Source organism: Aulonocara sp. 'chitande type north' Nkhata Bay, linkage group LG3 (assembly GCF_057382095.1).
Source record: "Aulonocara sp. 'chitande type north' Nkhata Bay isolate Kocher_YH1m ecotype deep benthic linkage group LG3, A_spYH_male_GT1.1, whole genome shotgun sequence".
Taxonomy (NCBI): domain Eukaryota; kingdom Metazoa; phylum Chordata; class Actinopteri; order Cichliformes; family Cichlidae; genus Aulonocara; species Aulonocara sp. 'chitande type north' Nkhata Bay.
The window spans coordinates 28,121,300-28,136,124 of NC_141346.1; the positions used below are offsets into that span (position 1 = coordinate 28,121,300).

The 14,825-nt window shown below is 39.2% G+C and overlaps 1 protein-coding gene across 1 annotated transcript; it reads right to left on the bottom strand.

The window, feature by feature from the left end:
- Positions 1 to 8,553: 8,553 nt before the first annotated feature.
- Positions 8,554 to 12,092, bottom strand: LOC147334989 (H-2 class II histocompatibility antigen, E-S beta chain-like). Its single transcript, XM_086286973.1, has 6 exons — positions 11,956 to 12,092; positions 11,474 to 11,746; positions 9,698 to 9,911; positions 9,551 to 9,618; positions 9,334 to 9,456; positions 8,554 to 8,751 (listed from the first exon to the last, which is right to left on the bottom strand). The coding sequence occupies exons 1-6, from the start codon at positions 12,008 to 12,010 to the stop codon at positions 8,729 to 8,731; spliced, it is 756 nt and encodes a 251-aa protein (XP_086143099.1). The 5' UTR covers positions 12,011 to 12,092; the 3' UTR covers positions 8,554 to 8,728.
- Positions 12,093 to 14,825: the final 2,733 nt, after the last annotated feature.

Sequence of the window (14,825 nt, forward strand, 5' to 3'; positions counted from 1 at the left end):
GGGACAATGCCACCTTGTTACAGTATGTTGTGTATGACTCTCTTTTGTATCACAGAGAACCCAAGTCCACGTCATGCTCAGTGTGCCAACTCACCAAGCCAAGTCAGAAAAAAGCAGCTGGTCTTATGGTTCCCATTGTCCCTCAGAAACCCTGGGAGTATGTGGGTGTGGATTTTGTTGGGCCACTTCCCTGCACCCCCACTGGTAATGCATATTTGATCGTGTTTGTTGACTATTTGACTAAGTGGGTTGAAGCCAGTGCTGTCAAAGAAGCTACCTCTCAGGTAGCAGCTGATAAATTCGTCACTGACATTTTTGCTAGACATGGTACACCCACTTACCTGATTTCTGACAGAGGGTCTCCTTTTGTGAGTGAGCTTTTTGAACATGTTGTTTCTGCCTTAGGCTCGGTGCACAGACTCACTACGGCATATCACCCTCAGACAAATGCTACTGAACGCGTCAACCGGACTCTGAAAACTGCAATCCAAGCTTATGTAGGTGATAAGCACACATCATGGGACAAGTTTCTCCCTCAGATTTGCTTTGCTCTGCGTACCTCCCCCCATGACAGTACAGGTATGACTCCTGCCATGATGCTTTATGGTCGTGAGTTAGACACCCCGCTTGACCTTATCACTCAGCCTTCTACAGCAGGTGTTGATGAACCGGGTGTGCCTTACCCTGAGACTCTGAGAGCCTCCCTGCAGGAAGCTCACGACCACGCCAGAGCAGCTTTGGACTATAGCCATGACAGACAAAAACATTACTATGACTTGAGACATCGACATGCCACGTTTCGTGTTGGTGACCTTGTGAAAGTTAAGACGCACCCCAGGTCAGACGCTCAGTCTAACTTTACTGCTAAACTTGCACCACTGTTTGAGGGACCATTGCGTGTATCTCAAAGACTCAGTGATGTTAATTACAGGCTCACTTGGGTGGATGCAGGTGTTTATCATGTTGTGAACATGCAGTCCATACCTGGGACTCTCTCACTTCCAAAGAACATTCTGTTTCATCGCCTGCTGGGAGAGAGACCGCAGAGGATCTGAACTCTGACTCTCAGGCCCACCCTGGCCCCCCTGCAGACACTGACATTGACTCTGAGCCATTCCCCTTTGATTTACCGGACATTGACTCTTCTTCTGGTGTGGGCGCTGTTTCAGACAGTCTTTCACCCAGATCTGTCCAGCACCAAGCTGCTGGTGGACATTACAATCTCAGGCCCAGACGTTGCCCAAGAGTTACGTCTGGCTGGAGCAACAAAAGATGGACTAATGATTTTCACACAACCAGGCTTGATCTGAAGTGAAATGTTTTGGCTAAACCTGTTTGATGCTGTCTTGTTGCATTGCTATTTTGAGTCGTGATATGTAGATGTTTCTGTTTGCTCCACTTAATCCAGTTTTGTGGCTCTGTAGTGCGTTAAGGTTCATTCTTGGCATTTACTTAAAAAAAAAAAGTGAAAAAACTAGGAAAACTGATTTTCCACTGTATATATTTGTCTTATTTTCACCAATTTCATTTTTAAATGGTCTTTTGCCCTGTGTGTGTGCACCAATCTTAGCTGTAACCTCTATGTATAGGGTACTGTTAGGTGTGGTGTGTGCTTTTTCAGCTGTGTACGGCTGAGGACAGCCTTTTTATCACCAGGGGGGACTATGTAACAGTTGCTGTTGTAATGCAGTGTACGACCACATGGCAGCGCCTCCTGTCTCATGACTGGTGTGTCACCCCCTTTTTGTTCTTCTTCGCACTCCTCCTGTAATGGATGCTCCCGTGTGTACGCGGACTAGTGTGCTCTCGTGTAATGTGTGGTAGAGGTAGCACTTTTATTTTTGATATTGTCCAGCCTCAGCCTCAGCTTCAGCTTCGCCTGGTCCAGCCTCAGCCTCAGCTTGATATTGTAAATAAATGAGTACTTTTGGAAAGTCAGAAGCTGTTGCTCATTCGCTATCCACCTGCACACCTCCACGGCTGGCTTCATCTCCACCGCACGTTACAACGCGACAATAGACATCTCCGACATTCTTCTTAGTTGGTGCTCGGTCTGATTCCGCAGTTCTTCCTGCTGACGGCGTGCCACCGCCACCTGCTCTCACTGCATGGCCGCCAGCTCGGCCACCATTCTCACCACCTCCTCCCTCTGCTGGCCCAATCCTGGGTCTGCCATGCCTCCCCTCCTGGATTTCGGCACCAGCATGCACGGCAGACAGACAGCAGTGAGGGATTGTTCTGAACCTGAGAGAAAACCTGAGACATCAAGTGGAGGAAAGATCAGCCTCTACTGTGGACTGACAGCAGCTCTGCTGCTTCTGTGCTGCTTTTCATTCATTTACTGTCTGAATAGAAAACAGGATTTCTACTCATCTAATAATGGAAGTCAGAAAGATATGGGTTTTTTTTCTTACAGAATAAGTGGTGTTTGTGTTCCACAGTGATCTGTTGCTTTATTGTCTGATCTCATAAAAACTGCCAGACTGTATCTGTGAGTTCAGACGCGTGTTCATTTAGAGCCTTAACCCTTTAAGCCCTACCATAGAACCAAGTCCGCCAGAGCTTATATTATATTTTTACATGCTGTAGAGCCATTTTTGGGAGCATTTCAAGTTGCTATACATCAATACAACCATTACAGCCTAAATTTTAATAATATGTATGTATTAAATACATAGTAATTACATAAAATGTAAAAAAGTGCAATAAACTACAAAAAAATTGAAAATCGTTTTTGCTTTTTTAACATATATTTCTAGTTAGAGAAATTTAAGAGGCTTATCCCTCAAAACTGTAAATACAAAAAAATTGCACAAAGTAGTTTCCTACCACAGGAAATTTATTTTGAGTGTCTTCATAGTTTTATTTTTGAAATACACCAATTTTTATACACTGCAGGAAAAACGAAAATAAATATTATACTACAAATTTGCAAAAAAGCAGCATATGCAACGACACAGAAAGTCATAAAGTCAAACATAACTTTTAAAAAGACCAGTATAGGCCCTGAGGCCCTGATGGTAAAAAAAAGACTACATTTCCGCAAAAATGACGTCACTTCTGGTTTCGGGCAGGTAATGGCAGACATGCAAAAGTTCGTGCTGACGTCTATGGACTACTTGCACAATCACTTCCGCGTTCTATGTAGTCCTGCCCCAGTGCTTCCGGTGCGGTTAAACCATGGCGACGTTCTACACTCGCTGCCTACAAGAGCTCCCAAAATTAAACATCACTGATGTTCATCGGATTTGCAGAGTGACGACTACCCCCGCCAGCAAATTAGATAAAGGATTTAAGTTATGTGCTGCATCATATATACACAACTACGACTAGTTTAACTACGAAAACCAAAATGCCATCAAATGATCATAGTTTGGAAATCTATTCACGAGAGAGACATACATGTGTCAATCATTAATTAACATTACACACTGACATAAAAATAATGTGAACTGTGACAAATATGCTAATGGTATGCTGTATAAAATAGTCTGATTAAGAGTCTATTTGGTGTTGTATTTTACCTGTAGCATTAGGATATCGTTTAAATACTAAAGCATCTACATGAAACATACAATCAGCAGAGAAAAAGTAAATGTCTATTTTGTTTTCATTAAGAGTGGAAAAACTTTCGAATATTTAACTGATGGTGACCTTGGTATATTTTAAACAGTTAGCTTGAATAGAACTGAGGTGTACCTGGTATAGAATCGGATGTCACTGTCGGAGCCAGCAAAACGCTGTAACCCAAATTCTCGCTGGACACATAACTCCTGTATTTCCTTCTTTAGAGTCTCCACGTCTTTGGACAGGTCTTCTGCAGCTGATGCAGATATGTCCAATGCAGATGGCTCAGGGACTGAGCAGTAGTCATGATCTCTTGTAAGACTGTGCTCTTCTTGATCGTCAGGAGGAACTCCTTCAGGGCGTCGCTCCGTTCTCTCCCAAACACTACGCCGCGGTGGTTCAACTTTATAGCCATTCCACTCAAAAAGTGTTGGTACAGCACCTTTAATAAGCCGCCTTCGACCGTCGAGGGTTGTTGGCTCTATGAGTTGATCACTGGCAAAGTGTCTGCAGCAGACTCTGGTGTGAGAGGTAATCGTGAAATGATCCCGCCGTATGTTTACCAGCCATTGTCTTCTCAAGTCAGAATGGGTCGGAAAGGCATGAAAACTTAGTATGCTGTTAAAAGCAAGCGCTTTTTATGCAGTTTTTGCAAAGCTATATGTGGAAGGAAACTGTAACCTAGGACAAGCTGATGGTATAAGATGTAAGTACAACTCCTCCGGTTTCATATGCAAAAAAAATTATTGCGCTAGCTTACGTGGTTGCAGAGCTACCGGGATTTAAAAATAGTTACGCAAAACAGAGCGTGCCCGCTCCGACCGGTTCTAAAGGGTTAAACCTTGTACTTGAAGCTTTAATATTTTTATTGATAAGTTGAAATTGTGTTACAAACAAATGCTATTTTTCTATTTATATAAAACTGTTAATTATTAATAGTACAGTTAAACATATTTTATTGATTTATAAATGTACATTTTAAAAACAAAACGTGGCAATGTATGAGTCTGAAGAAGTGAAACACAACACTGACTCACACACTTGTAATCATGTATAACTCTTATTATTGTGTCATAAACGTTTCCTGTGTGCTCTGCAGTTTCTTACAGTATATACAGTATTGGTATCGGTCTGATCCTGACCTAAATTCCAGGATTGGATATCAGGGAGAAACAAAAAATGTAACCCGATCCTTAAATATCTCAAAAGCACCTCACAAAACTTGTGACATGGCGTAACCCAGGTAGTGAGTGGTACCTTAGCATGTCGGAGCAGTATGTATCACATGATAGAGCAGCTGTTGCGTGCGAGATCTGTCGGCTGTCTGGAGTTACTTCACACTGAAAGCATCTGGAGACTCGTTACGTGCTGCCAAACCAGCATTTCATCTTTGAGCAAGCTATCCCAAAGAAGTAAAGCAAGTATGTAAGTTCATCTCTGAATGTTTATAAAGCATTCCTATGTTAAGCTTAACAACCGGTATATGGAGCTCGGACGTCTGTGCGATGTCATTGCTAAGTCTGATTTTACAATGGATAGACTCAAGTTTTACTTTGAGAAAAACTAACTAACTAACTAACCCTAACCCGTCGAAAGGGGAGGGGCCGGCTGCTCCCAAATAGAGCACATTTCATTCATAATGTTGTAAATCCAAGCCCATTATGTATTCACGATCTGAATACTGGGTTGTGTGAAATCCCAGAAATACACCTTAGACAAAGTGAATCTGTGAACTGGGGTGTAGGTCTATTAGGTTATGTTGTGGCAATCCTCGGGTTGGGGGATGGGTGTTCATACTGGAGTGCAAAATTAAAACCAATGGAAGATGGACAAGAAAAGTTCAAAGCCATCAGGTGCTCAGTTTAGAAAAAATAGTAAAGAAGAGGAAGAGAAACGAGCAAAAGATACAGGTAAGCAGATGTGTCATTGGATAATGGCAGGTCATCCTGAAACAATCAGAATCAGAATACTTTATTAATCCCTAAGGAAATTATGTGGATTTCAGTTGCTCCAAAAAGAAATGGTAAAAACAGTAACAGACTAAACTCCATTATGTTACAGATTTTAATATTAATTAGTCATTGTCAGTTGCTGATTTGTCCTGTTCTCATTGTATGACGAATTATGATGGCTGTTTGGTAGCTGTTTGCATACTATGCATACTCTCTCTCTCTTTATATAGGTGTGTGTGTGCAGTGGCGGTCCTAGCCTGTTTGGCGCCCTGGGCGAACACTCCCTCTGGCGCCCCCCCCCCCCCCCCCCCCCCACACACACACACACACACACAAAACAAGGATTGTACATTAACATAAAACTGTTGTACACACACACATATGAAGAGAGAGAGAGTATGCATAGTACCACAGTTTGTAGATGCACATTTGGATGGATTGGTGAACTTCTGCCTGTCTTTAATTCTGAGAAACTCTATCTTTTCAAAGTGCTCTTTTTATACTCATTTTATACTCAGTAAGTCAGTCATGTTACTGACTTACTGCCAATTAACCTCTAAATGCTCCTCCAGCTGATTCACTTTAGTAACAGTGACTTTTCCAAGCTTTTGTTGCCTGAATACAAATCATTGCATTTTGTTTTTATTGACCAAACCAGAATGAGAATGTTAAAATTTACGATGTTGACTGGGAACTGCAGTTATAGATAATATTGTTGGGTGTAACTATGAGATCAAATGGCTGTTTTATTTATCAGCAGTGGTCTACCATTGGGTAAGCTCTTTCATGTTAGGTTTGAGGGTCAGCAGTGATGTAACTAACCAAAATAAATGAGAATCATGAATGTTAAAAATATAGATATTTTTTTTAATAATAGAATAACATCACTTCTATCCTGGGCAGGTTTACCTTACTCAACCACTTTGATTTCTCAGTAAAACAAACAAAAAAACAAACAAACAAACAAACAAAAAACATTTCTGGCACAGTTATTTGTTCATTAAGAAATTAACAAAAAGTGATCTAGAAAAACACTTTTCGGTGCTGCATAACAGTGGTTTCATGGTCAGTGTTTAACCCTTTGAGGTCCTCACCAAGAAAAAAGCAATGGAAATGGTTTTGTTTCCATTTCTTATTGATTTGGGTGACTAATCAATATTTAATAATATATTTAATAATATATTTAATAATATACAATCAATATTTCTTTTTTCAATAGACCCTTTAGTTTTTAAAATATTGATTTCTACCAAACAGTTGAGATGTCCATCTATGGTAAAAGTATGAAATGTCATGCAAATACAAGTACATTAGATAATACAGTTGAGAAAAAATCAAATAAAGTGCCGAATTATAATTAAATTAATAACAAAACTATCCAGGCCATTGGATAAAGTTTATTTCTAGTAGCATGCCAGTGAACAATGCTGTTTCCATGCCATCAAATGAAAGTATTATATCAAACAACAAAATACATAGTTTTTTCATCTGCAAATGTGAAAGATGTGCTACAGCACAAAATACTCTCATTCAGGCCACTTCTGATTGAATGCTACTGTGCAAAAATGAGTTTTGTGTTTAAAATAGAATAGTGCAAATCAAGCACATCTGCTTGTGGTTTTGGTCGTTGGGGTCTTAGGGTGTAGCATTTATTCTGTGGTCTTGGAGAGCTGGATCATGGTTGTCCAACTCTAGATGCTGGCTTGTTAACTTGGTTCAGACACAGCCAGGTGGAAACCTTTTGAGAGCCATCGGTTTCTGGTCCGGTAGGGCACAGTCCCTCTTGTGGACCAGGTATTCAAGTCAAGGATGTATCCAAACAGTGTAATATGCCATCTCCTTAACTTTTAACTTGTAACTTGTCTTGTACAGGTGCAATAGCATATCAGAAAGTTTAATTCCTCCCATATGCTAATTATATACAGGGATGAGTGATGGGCATGGAATGGTGATCTGATGATGTTTAGGAGGTTGACACATTTCTTGTCAAACCATTGCATTGCAATCAGACCTTGATCAGCCTGTAATAACAGGCTTCATGGCCCTTCTTCATCAGGTCTTTGTCTGCCATCAGGGGAGCTCCACAGGTGCAGTTTGGTCATACAGTACCAATGCACCTGACACCCAAGGAGGTGTGCAAGTTCTGGACCAAGCTGAAACTTGTGAAGAACTGCGGTTCTTTTATGGGGTTGCATAGTGGTTTTTTTTTACAACTTTGGCCCCTTACAGGTAGCTTCTGTTCCTTTTCACTCAGGGGAGCATTGAAGAATGTAGACCCCCCTTGATACAGCAGCAAGTTGTGGATGATACCAGATGAACTTGCTTGGCAGAACAATTTAAAGCCACACTCATCTGGTTTGGTGGCAATATATTGGTGGAGAGTGCCAGCCCTTGTTGCTTCATATGAAACCATGACCTCAAACACACTGTGGTTGAAGGTGGGTGATATCATCAGAATCATCAGAAAGTTACAAAAATGACTTACTGAGGAAATTATTTCAGCCTATTCTTGCTGTGCTAACACTTAATGTGATTTATCAATAGCAATGGATAAACAAAATGGGTCTAGTGGTCTGATTTTATGGCAAATAGTCAATTTTAATAACATTTAGGTTATGTTAGCATTAGCACCACAAAGGGACAAATCAACCTTTTGTTTGACCACTTTTTAAAAAAATATTAAACATTTAATTTCACTTTTTTAATGCTGTCAAGTGACATACATCTGTTTAGTAAGTCCTCCAACACTATCATATATCAAAAAATGTTATCTTCCTACCTTAGTTTTATTGGGAGAGGGATAAGCAGAGCCAACAGTTTCCATTTGCAGTGCCTTCTGATGGATTTTTTTGGCATTACAGATGTAAACCAATTGGTAGAAAAGACTCAATAAGGTAGGTCAATTTCAGTGAAAGCCTCAGTTAGATATAGGGCCTGAAAATGTGCTCTACCAATTGGTTGACCAGAACACTAAAGGGTTTTAAACAGTGTACAGTGACATCAATGTGTTGATGCATGTAAGTAAGCACACAGGTGAAATGTTATGTTTATTGTGGTTCAAAGACATTAATTAAACATCTATACATGAGTTTGGTCATGATCAGGTTCAGAGTCGCCCATTCCAGAGATCATGAGTCTGCTGAACACACAAATCAGCTGCTTCTTACTCCATCAGAAAGAGCCAGGACTAGGATCAGGATCCTGCCTCATTAATTGAAAAACAGAGTATGATCTAGATAAAGAGATAAGGACAGAGTCAATAAGAAACTCTTTATCCACATGAGGACAACTGATCTCAATCAAACATCAACAACAATGATTCAGTGAAGTCCCTAGTTTAAATGCATGGACTCTGTCTGCTCTGAAAAACAGGTCTGAACTGGTGTGAAATCCTATAAGTCTGAGAGGGAGATGCCTGAGGCCTGAAGCAGCTGAGGTTGTCTAAATAAGGGACTAATATCTAATCAGAGGACAGCAGATAAAATATAGAGTTCAAAAATACACATGTGATTGTGTTAATTGGTAATTTAGCTTCCAATGCAATATTAGAATAAAAAATTGTAATAAAAGCTCAGACTCAGGCCCTTTAGATGGAGAGCCAATCCAGACCTCTTATTCAGGGATAGCTGGGATCCACCACATTTGAACGCATCAGTGAAATTAGACTGGGGCCTAAATATGGACTTAAAACTTGTCTAAACTTGTGAGAAATTAAATTCACTAGCTGAAAGTGAATATAGAACATAAACAGGCTAACAAAAAGGCTGACATAAACGCTTGCCAAATGGTCTGTGAGTGTGAGTCCTGGTCTAACCTGGGGCTTTCCACCTGTAGAGAAAACATCCAGCCAAAAGTAAGATCAGACCCAGGGTCAGTATAGAGGCTCCGATGGCAATCAGCGTGGTTGATTCAGGAGTTGATTTGTCTGAGGACGGCTCTGAGTCGGACAGGTGACAGATAGAGGCCAACAGTCAAACAGACAGGTTAGCAGTCAAATACATATTTCTGTGGACAGACAGACAGGTATTTACCCCAGTCAGTGATCAGAGGTTCCTTCAGGCTAGCGTGCTCCACCACACAGGAGATGTTCTCGCCAGACCTTCAACACAAAGACCACTGATTCACAAACCACTCACAGAATGGATCCGGAAATGAACCAGGATCTGATGTGGACTGACCTGGGTGTGTACTCCAGGTAGGAGTGAGTCTGGTAGTACCAATCACCATTTGCCATCTCCTTAGTGGAAGTGACATCAGAGGTGACTTCCTGTCCGTCTCTGAGCCAGCTCACTTTGATCTCACTGGGAAAGAAGTCGTAGACGCTGCAGACCAACATGGCAGGATGGTGACCAGAAAGTGGGGTCTTGGACTTAATTCTGACACTGGGCCGAACTAAAAACCACACAGACATTATATTACCATTGTGGCAATATTATGTGTAATGGGATAGAATCATCTGTAATCTACCTATAGAAAATGTGTTAGCTGTCAGAATAATGGCATAATTTTGGTTATTTGTAATTAAATAAATTAGAATTGCAAATTTCAAATCAATTTTATTTATATTGCTTCAAATCACAACAGTTGCCTATTGTAAAAATTGTATTTTATGTAATTTATTGTAAAATCCCTACATTAATATAAGGAAATAAGAAAAAAAATGCAACAATCATATGACCCCTATGAGCAAGAGTTTTGGTGAGAAAACTGAAGGCTCTCCCTCACATTCTACTTTTAAATACTCTAGGAATGACAAGTAAGCCTGCAGTGCGAGAGCGAAGTGCCTAATGGCATGATATGGCACTGTAAAGTCATTAAGATAAGATGAGGTTATTATTGAGGAGCAGGATTTTAAATTAAATTCTGGATTTAACAGGAAGCCACTGAAGGGAAGCCAATACAGGAGAAATATGCTTTCTCTTTCTAATTCATAATTTCTAATATCATAATTTTATTAATATCGTATTTTTACTACTTCCTTTATTACACCCTAAGCTCATGAATAATTTATTGGGGTCATAAATCACTCTGTTTGACATAAGGGGCATAATATCACTCTCTCGAATGAACTAGTTTTTCAGCGTCACTCTGAGACAGGATATTTCTAATTTTATAGATGTTGCACAAATGGAAAAAAGCAGTCCTACATATTTGTTTAATAAGTGTATTGAAGGACATCCTGGTAAAAAAAATGACACTTTTTTTCAAATTGCAATTATTAATTAACACTAACAGTATCAGGAAGCAAATGCTTCCTGGCCATCCAGTGAAACTGTTGGGAAGACAGCGTTGGAGAAACATGAACATTTTATTTATACTGTATAATCTGCAGATTCTGACAGAAATCTGCAACTATCCTTTGAAGCACCACTCCTCTCTAAAACAGCAATAAGGATAATTATTAGGTTATTTACATTATTATGTAAATAACAAAATAACTTAAAGCAAAAATTGGGAAACGTAAAGTCCGAAGTCTTTATATTAAGGGCCATCATTCAAACAATACTGTTGCTCTGGGTCTAAACAGAGCGCGTTGTGTGTGACGTCTTCTTTTGCACATGCGGGCCTCTTTAAGGGTTCACACGAGAGCGTTTGCTGTCGCATTTTATTTGTAGTGTGAACAAGCAGACAAAAAAATCGGATTTGAAGAAGCTCAAGTTTTGCCACCAGCATTCAATGCAAGCTGTATTTACACAAATATTTGTTAAATCATCTTCTACTTTTTAACTTCTAATTAAAGTTTTAATTAATCCTGAAATAATTTAATAAAAAACTTTTCATTGTTAAAAAACTTTGTTTCTTGAATTTTAAAGAAACAGAACTCCAGTAGACTCCAAATTTCTAAACAAATTTAAACCTTCAGGAGTTTAAGGATTAAACTGAGTGATTCAGAGTGTTGGTCGCTGTGTGGCTGAACATGATGCCCTGATGATGTTGCGCAACTACACACTCACCTGACTTAGCTAGAACAGCCCGATCATGAACATCAATGTTATGGTAACAATATTGCACTACCATTTGTCTCATTGAATTCAGCCGTGCAGTATTATTGTTCCAGAGCATTGCCAGCTCCACTCCATGCTCAGTGAATCCAACATACTTCCCCACACTGCTGCTGAACCTGATGTACTCTATCTTCTTGTAATAGCGAGAGTAGATGTACTCGATGTGCTTCAGCGCAGTGGAGTTAAATTCACAGCGTTCCACCCTATACTCTAAAAATCCATCTGAAGAACAAAACAGAACATCAGTGAAGTGCAGACTGTGGAGAACTGATCATACCTGTATAATACCTGTATAATAGATGATAAAGTATAAACTGTATGTTATATTGATGAGTCTATTGATCAATGAACCATGTATTGATCAACAATATACAGACCAAAGATGGATGTATTGATTGGTAATAGTGTGTTGATCAGTGCATTGATCATACCTGCAGTGCGGATGCTGATGAAGAGGAGGGTGAAGCAGAGAAAAGATGAAGCCATGTTCCTGAGTGCTCTTAACAAACTGCCTCAGGCTGACTGAGAGCTGCTTTAAAAGCCAGATGACATAGTCACTTGATCACAGCATCACCTGTTAATAGGAAGAACTCTCTCAGAAAGGTTTCATCTGTAGTTTATAACCCCACCCTGCCACACCCCTTTTTTCTCTAGCTAATGCAGTCCTAGGTATTAATGCGACTGAGGACTGAGGCTGTTCAGATGGAAACACTGTGACTTATTTGTTCAGATAAAGATAAACTAAATACAAAATGATTTGGCTTTTATAAAGTGTGATATTATCTATTGTTAAGCAAATATACTGGAACCAGTAGGTTCATCATGTTCATTAGTCAAAGTAAACTTTATCGCTACATACAGTATCATTATTGATGACAGTACGTGTTAGACAAAGTAAAGTTTGAATTTGTTTGAAGACCTGAAACATTTAAGTGTGATAAACACATCAACAGTATTTTCATGATTGATTATGGTGATTTACTCGGAGGTCAGAACCACATCTCTAACTCTGGAACTGCATGAGCCTGTGGACATCAGTTAAGCTGTTAATGAACCTGCAGTCAGCTGAGACTGAATAAATTACATGGATGAGTGATGAAATCTTTCTCCCACTGAAAACATCACATCCAGATGAACAGAATCAACTTTTTGAAATTTTCTTACCTGGATGACTGAGCATGTATCAAGACATTATTGATCAGTTCTACAGATCTTTAATCAGTGATTCTACAGTAAATGATTCCGAGGAGCCGACTGACAGTGTAAAAGCTTCATTACTGTCCACAGACTCATGCAGTTACAGGGTTAGACATTTGATCTGACCTCAAGGTAAATCACAAGTGAAAAAGTGTTTGCCCCCTTCCTGATTTTTTTTCTGTATTTTTATATTAATATGATGTGACTGTGAAAAAAAAATCAGTAACTAATTACTTACGGTTCCAAAAAAGTAATCCTGTTACTTTCTGATTACTTGTTTTCAAAAGTAATTAATTGCTTAGTTAGTTACTTTTTAAAAACATGACACACAAGCTGAATAGGTAATAAAGCAATAATTACCTGCATAATCCATCATATAAAATGTAATCAAATGAAAAAGTTTGTTTTTAAAACTTGCTTTATTAGTTTTAGTCTTTTAACTTTATGCATCAAGCAAAAATGAAATTAAATGCAACAGTCTTTGACTTGAAGAAATTTGTTTAACATTTAAACCTATATTCTGCACATTCCAGCATATAAAATAAAACATTTTTTTTGCGTTTACACTGACTCTTTCAAATAGATGCAAGTAAAACACAGCAGAAAATCAATAAATACCAAGACTCAGCGGCACTAAGCCCTGTTGCTCTTCAATCTATTTTCACCTGTATAGCAGGAGTGGGGTAGGCGGAGGTTTGCCCTGGTGCAGGTGTGCTGCAGCGGTCATGTTAGTGGAAGGATCCGGGAGTTTCTCTGTGAATTTCACATTCCTGTGGCAGCGTACTTGGTGCTTGCTCAGAAGTTTATGGGTTTTTTTCGCTGTAGAAAGAAGTTTTCAGTGTATAGCGGACACTAATGTTTTTGTCACTTTTTATGAAACAAACTCAAAGTAAGGTCAGTACTTCCATGCTTTAAAGGCGGCACAGTCATACTCTCTCCCGCACTCGATATATAATCCATTGTTGATCTGCACAAGTCTGTTACCACGAATGTCACACATGCTAATATCATTGTCGTGAGACAAGCTTTAGCTTGGCACACACCTGGGGAACACAGCCGAACAGAATCTATCTGACGAGACAGGACAGGCAAACCGGAATATGAAGCACACGGAATGAGGGACTGCCAAAATTACAGTTTAGCATTGCAGTAACGCAGCGTGCTTACTGGAAAGTAACAGTAATCTAATTACCTTTATTGCAATAGTAATCCCTTACTTTACTTGTTACTTGAAAAAAGTAATCGGTTTACAGTTACTGCCCATCTCTGGTGGTGAATCACATCTTCCAGCTTCACTTAGTCCAACATTTACTGTCATCTGTTACAATAAACATGATGAACGTGCTGGTTCCAGTATCTCTGCTTTACTGATCATCCAAAACAGAAAATAATATCACACTTTATAGAAGCCAAATCATGTTGTATTTGGTTTATCTTTATCTGAACAAATGGGTCATATGTTTCAATTTGAACAGTCCAAAAACTTTGGACCACATAATGCTACCAGCTTAATCCTCGGTCACATTAACACCTGGCACTGCATTAGCTAGAGAAGAAAGGGATTAATTGATTGATTGATTGATTGATTGATTGATTGACTCATTCATTCATTCATTGATTCATTGATTGATTCACTGATTGATTGATTGATTGATTGATTGATTGATTGATTGATTGATTGACTCATTCATTGATTCATTGATTGATTGATTGATTGATTGATTGATTGATTGATTGATTGATTGATTGATTGATTGATTGATTGATTGATCGTACTTTATTCATCCCGAGGGATGTGGCAGGGTGGTGTGATAAACTATCCAAAAAACCTCTGTGAGAGTTCTTCCTGTTAACAGGTGATGCTGTGGTCACGTGACTCTACACAGTAAAAAAATGAGTGTCAGTTTTGCAGAGTTGATTTCAACTCTGTTTCAAATAACCTTTTGTCCCACTCAAAATTAGAGTAAAATTTACTCTAGGGCCAGTCTTAACTTTTTAGTTTTAACTCCTCTCAATTTGGTGTCGAAATGAATAATGAAATGTTCGGAGAAATAAGATTACACTTTACACAGCTTGTTTTTTTACTACAAATGCAGTTTAATAA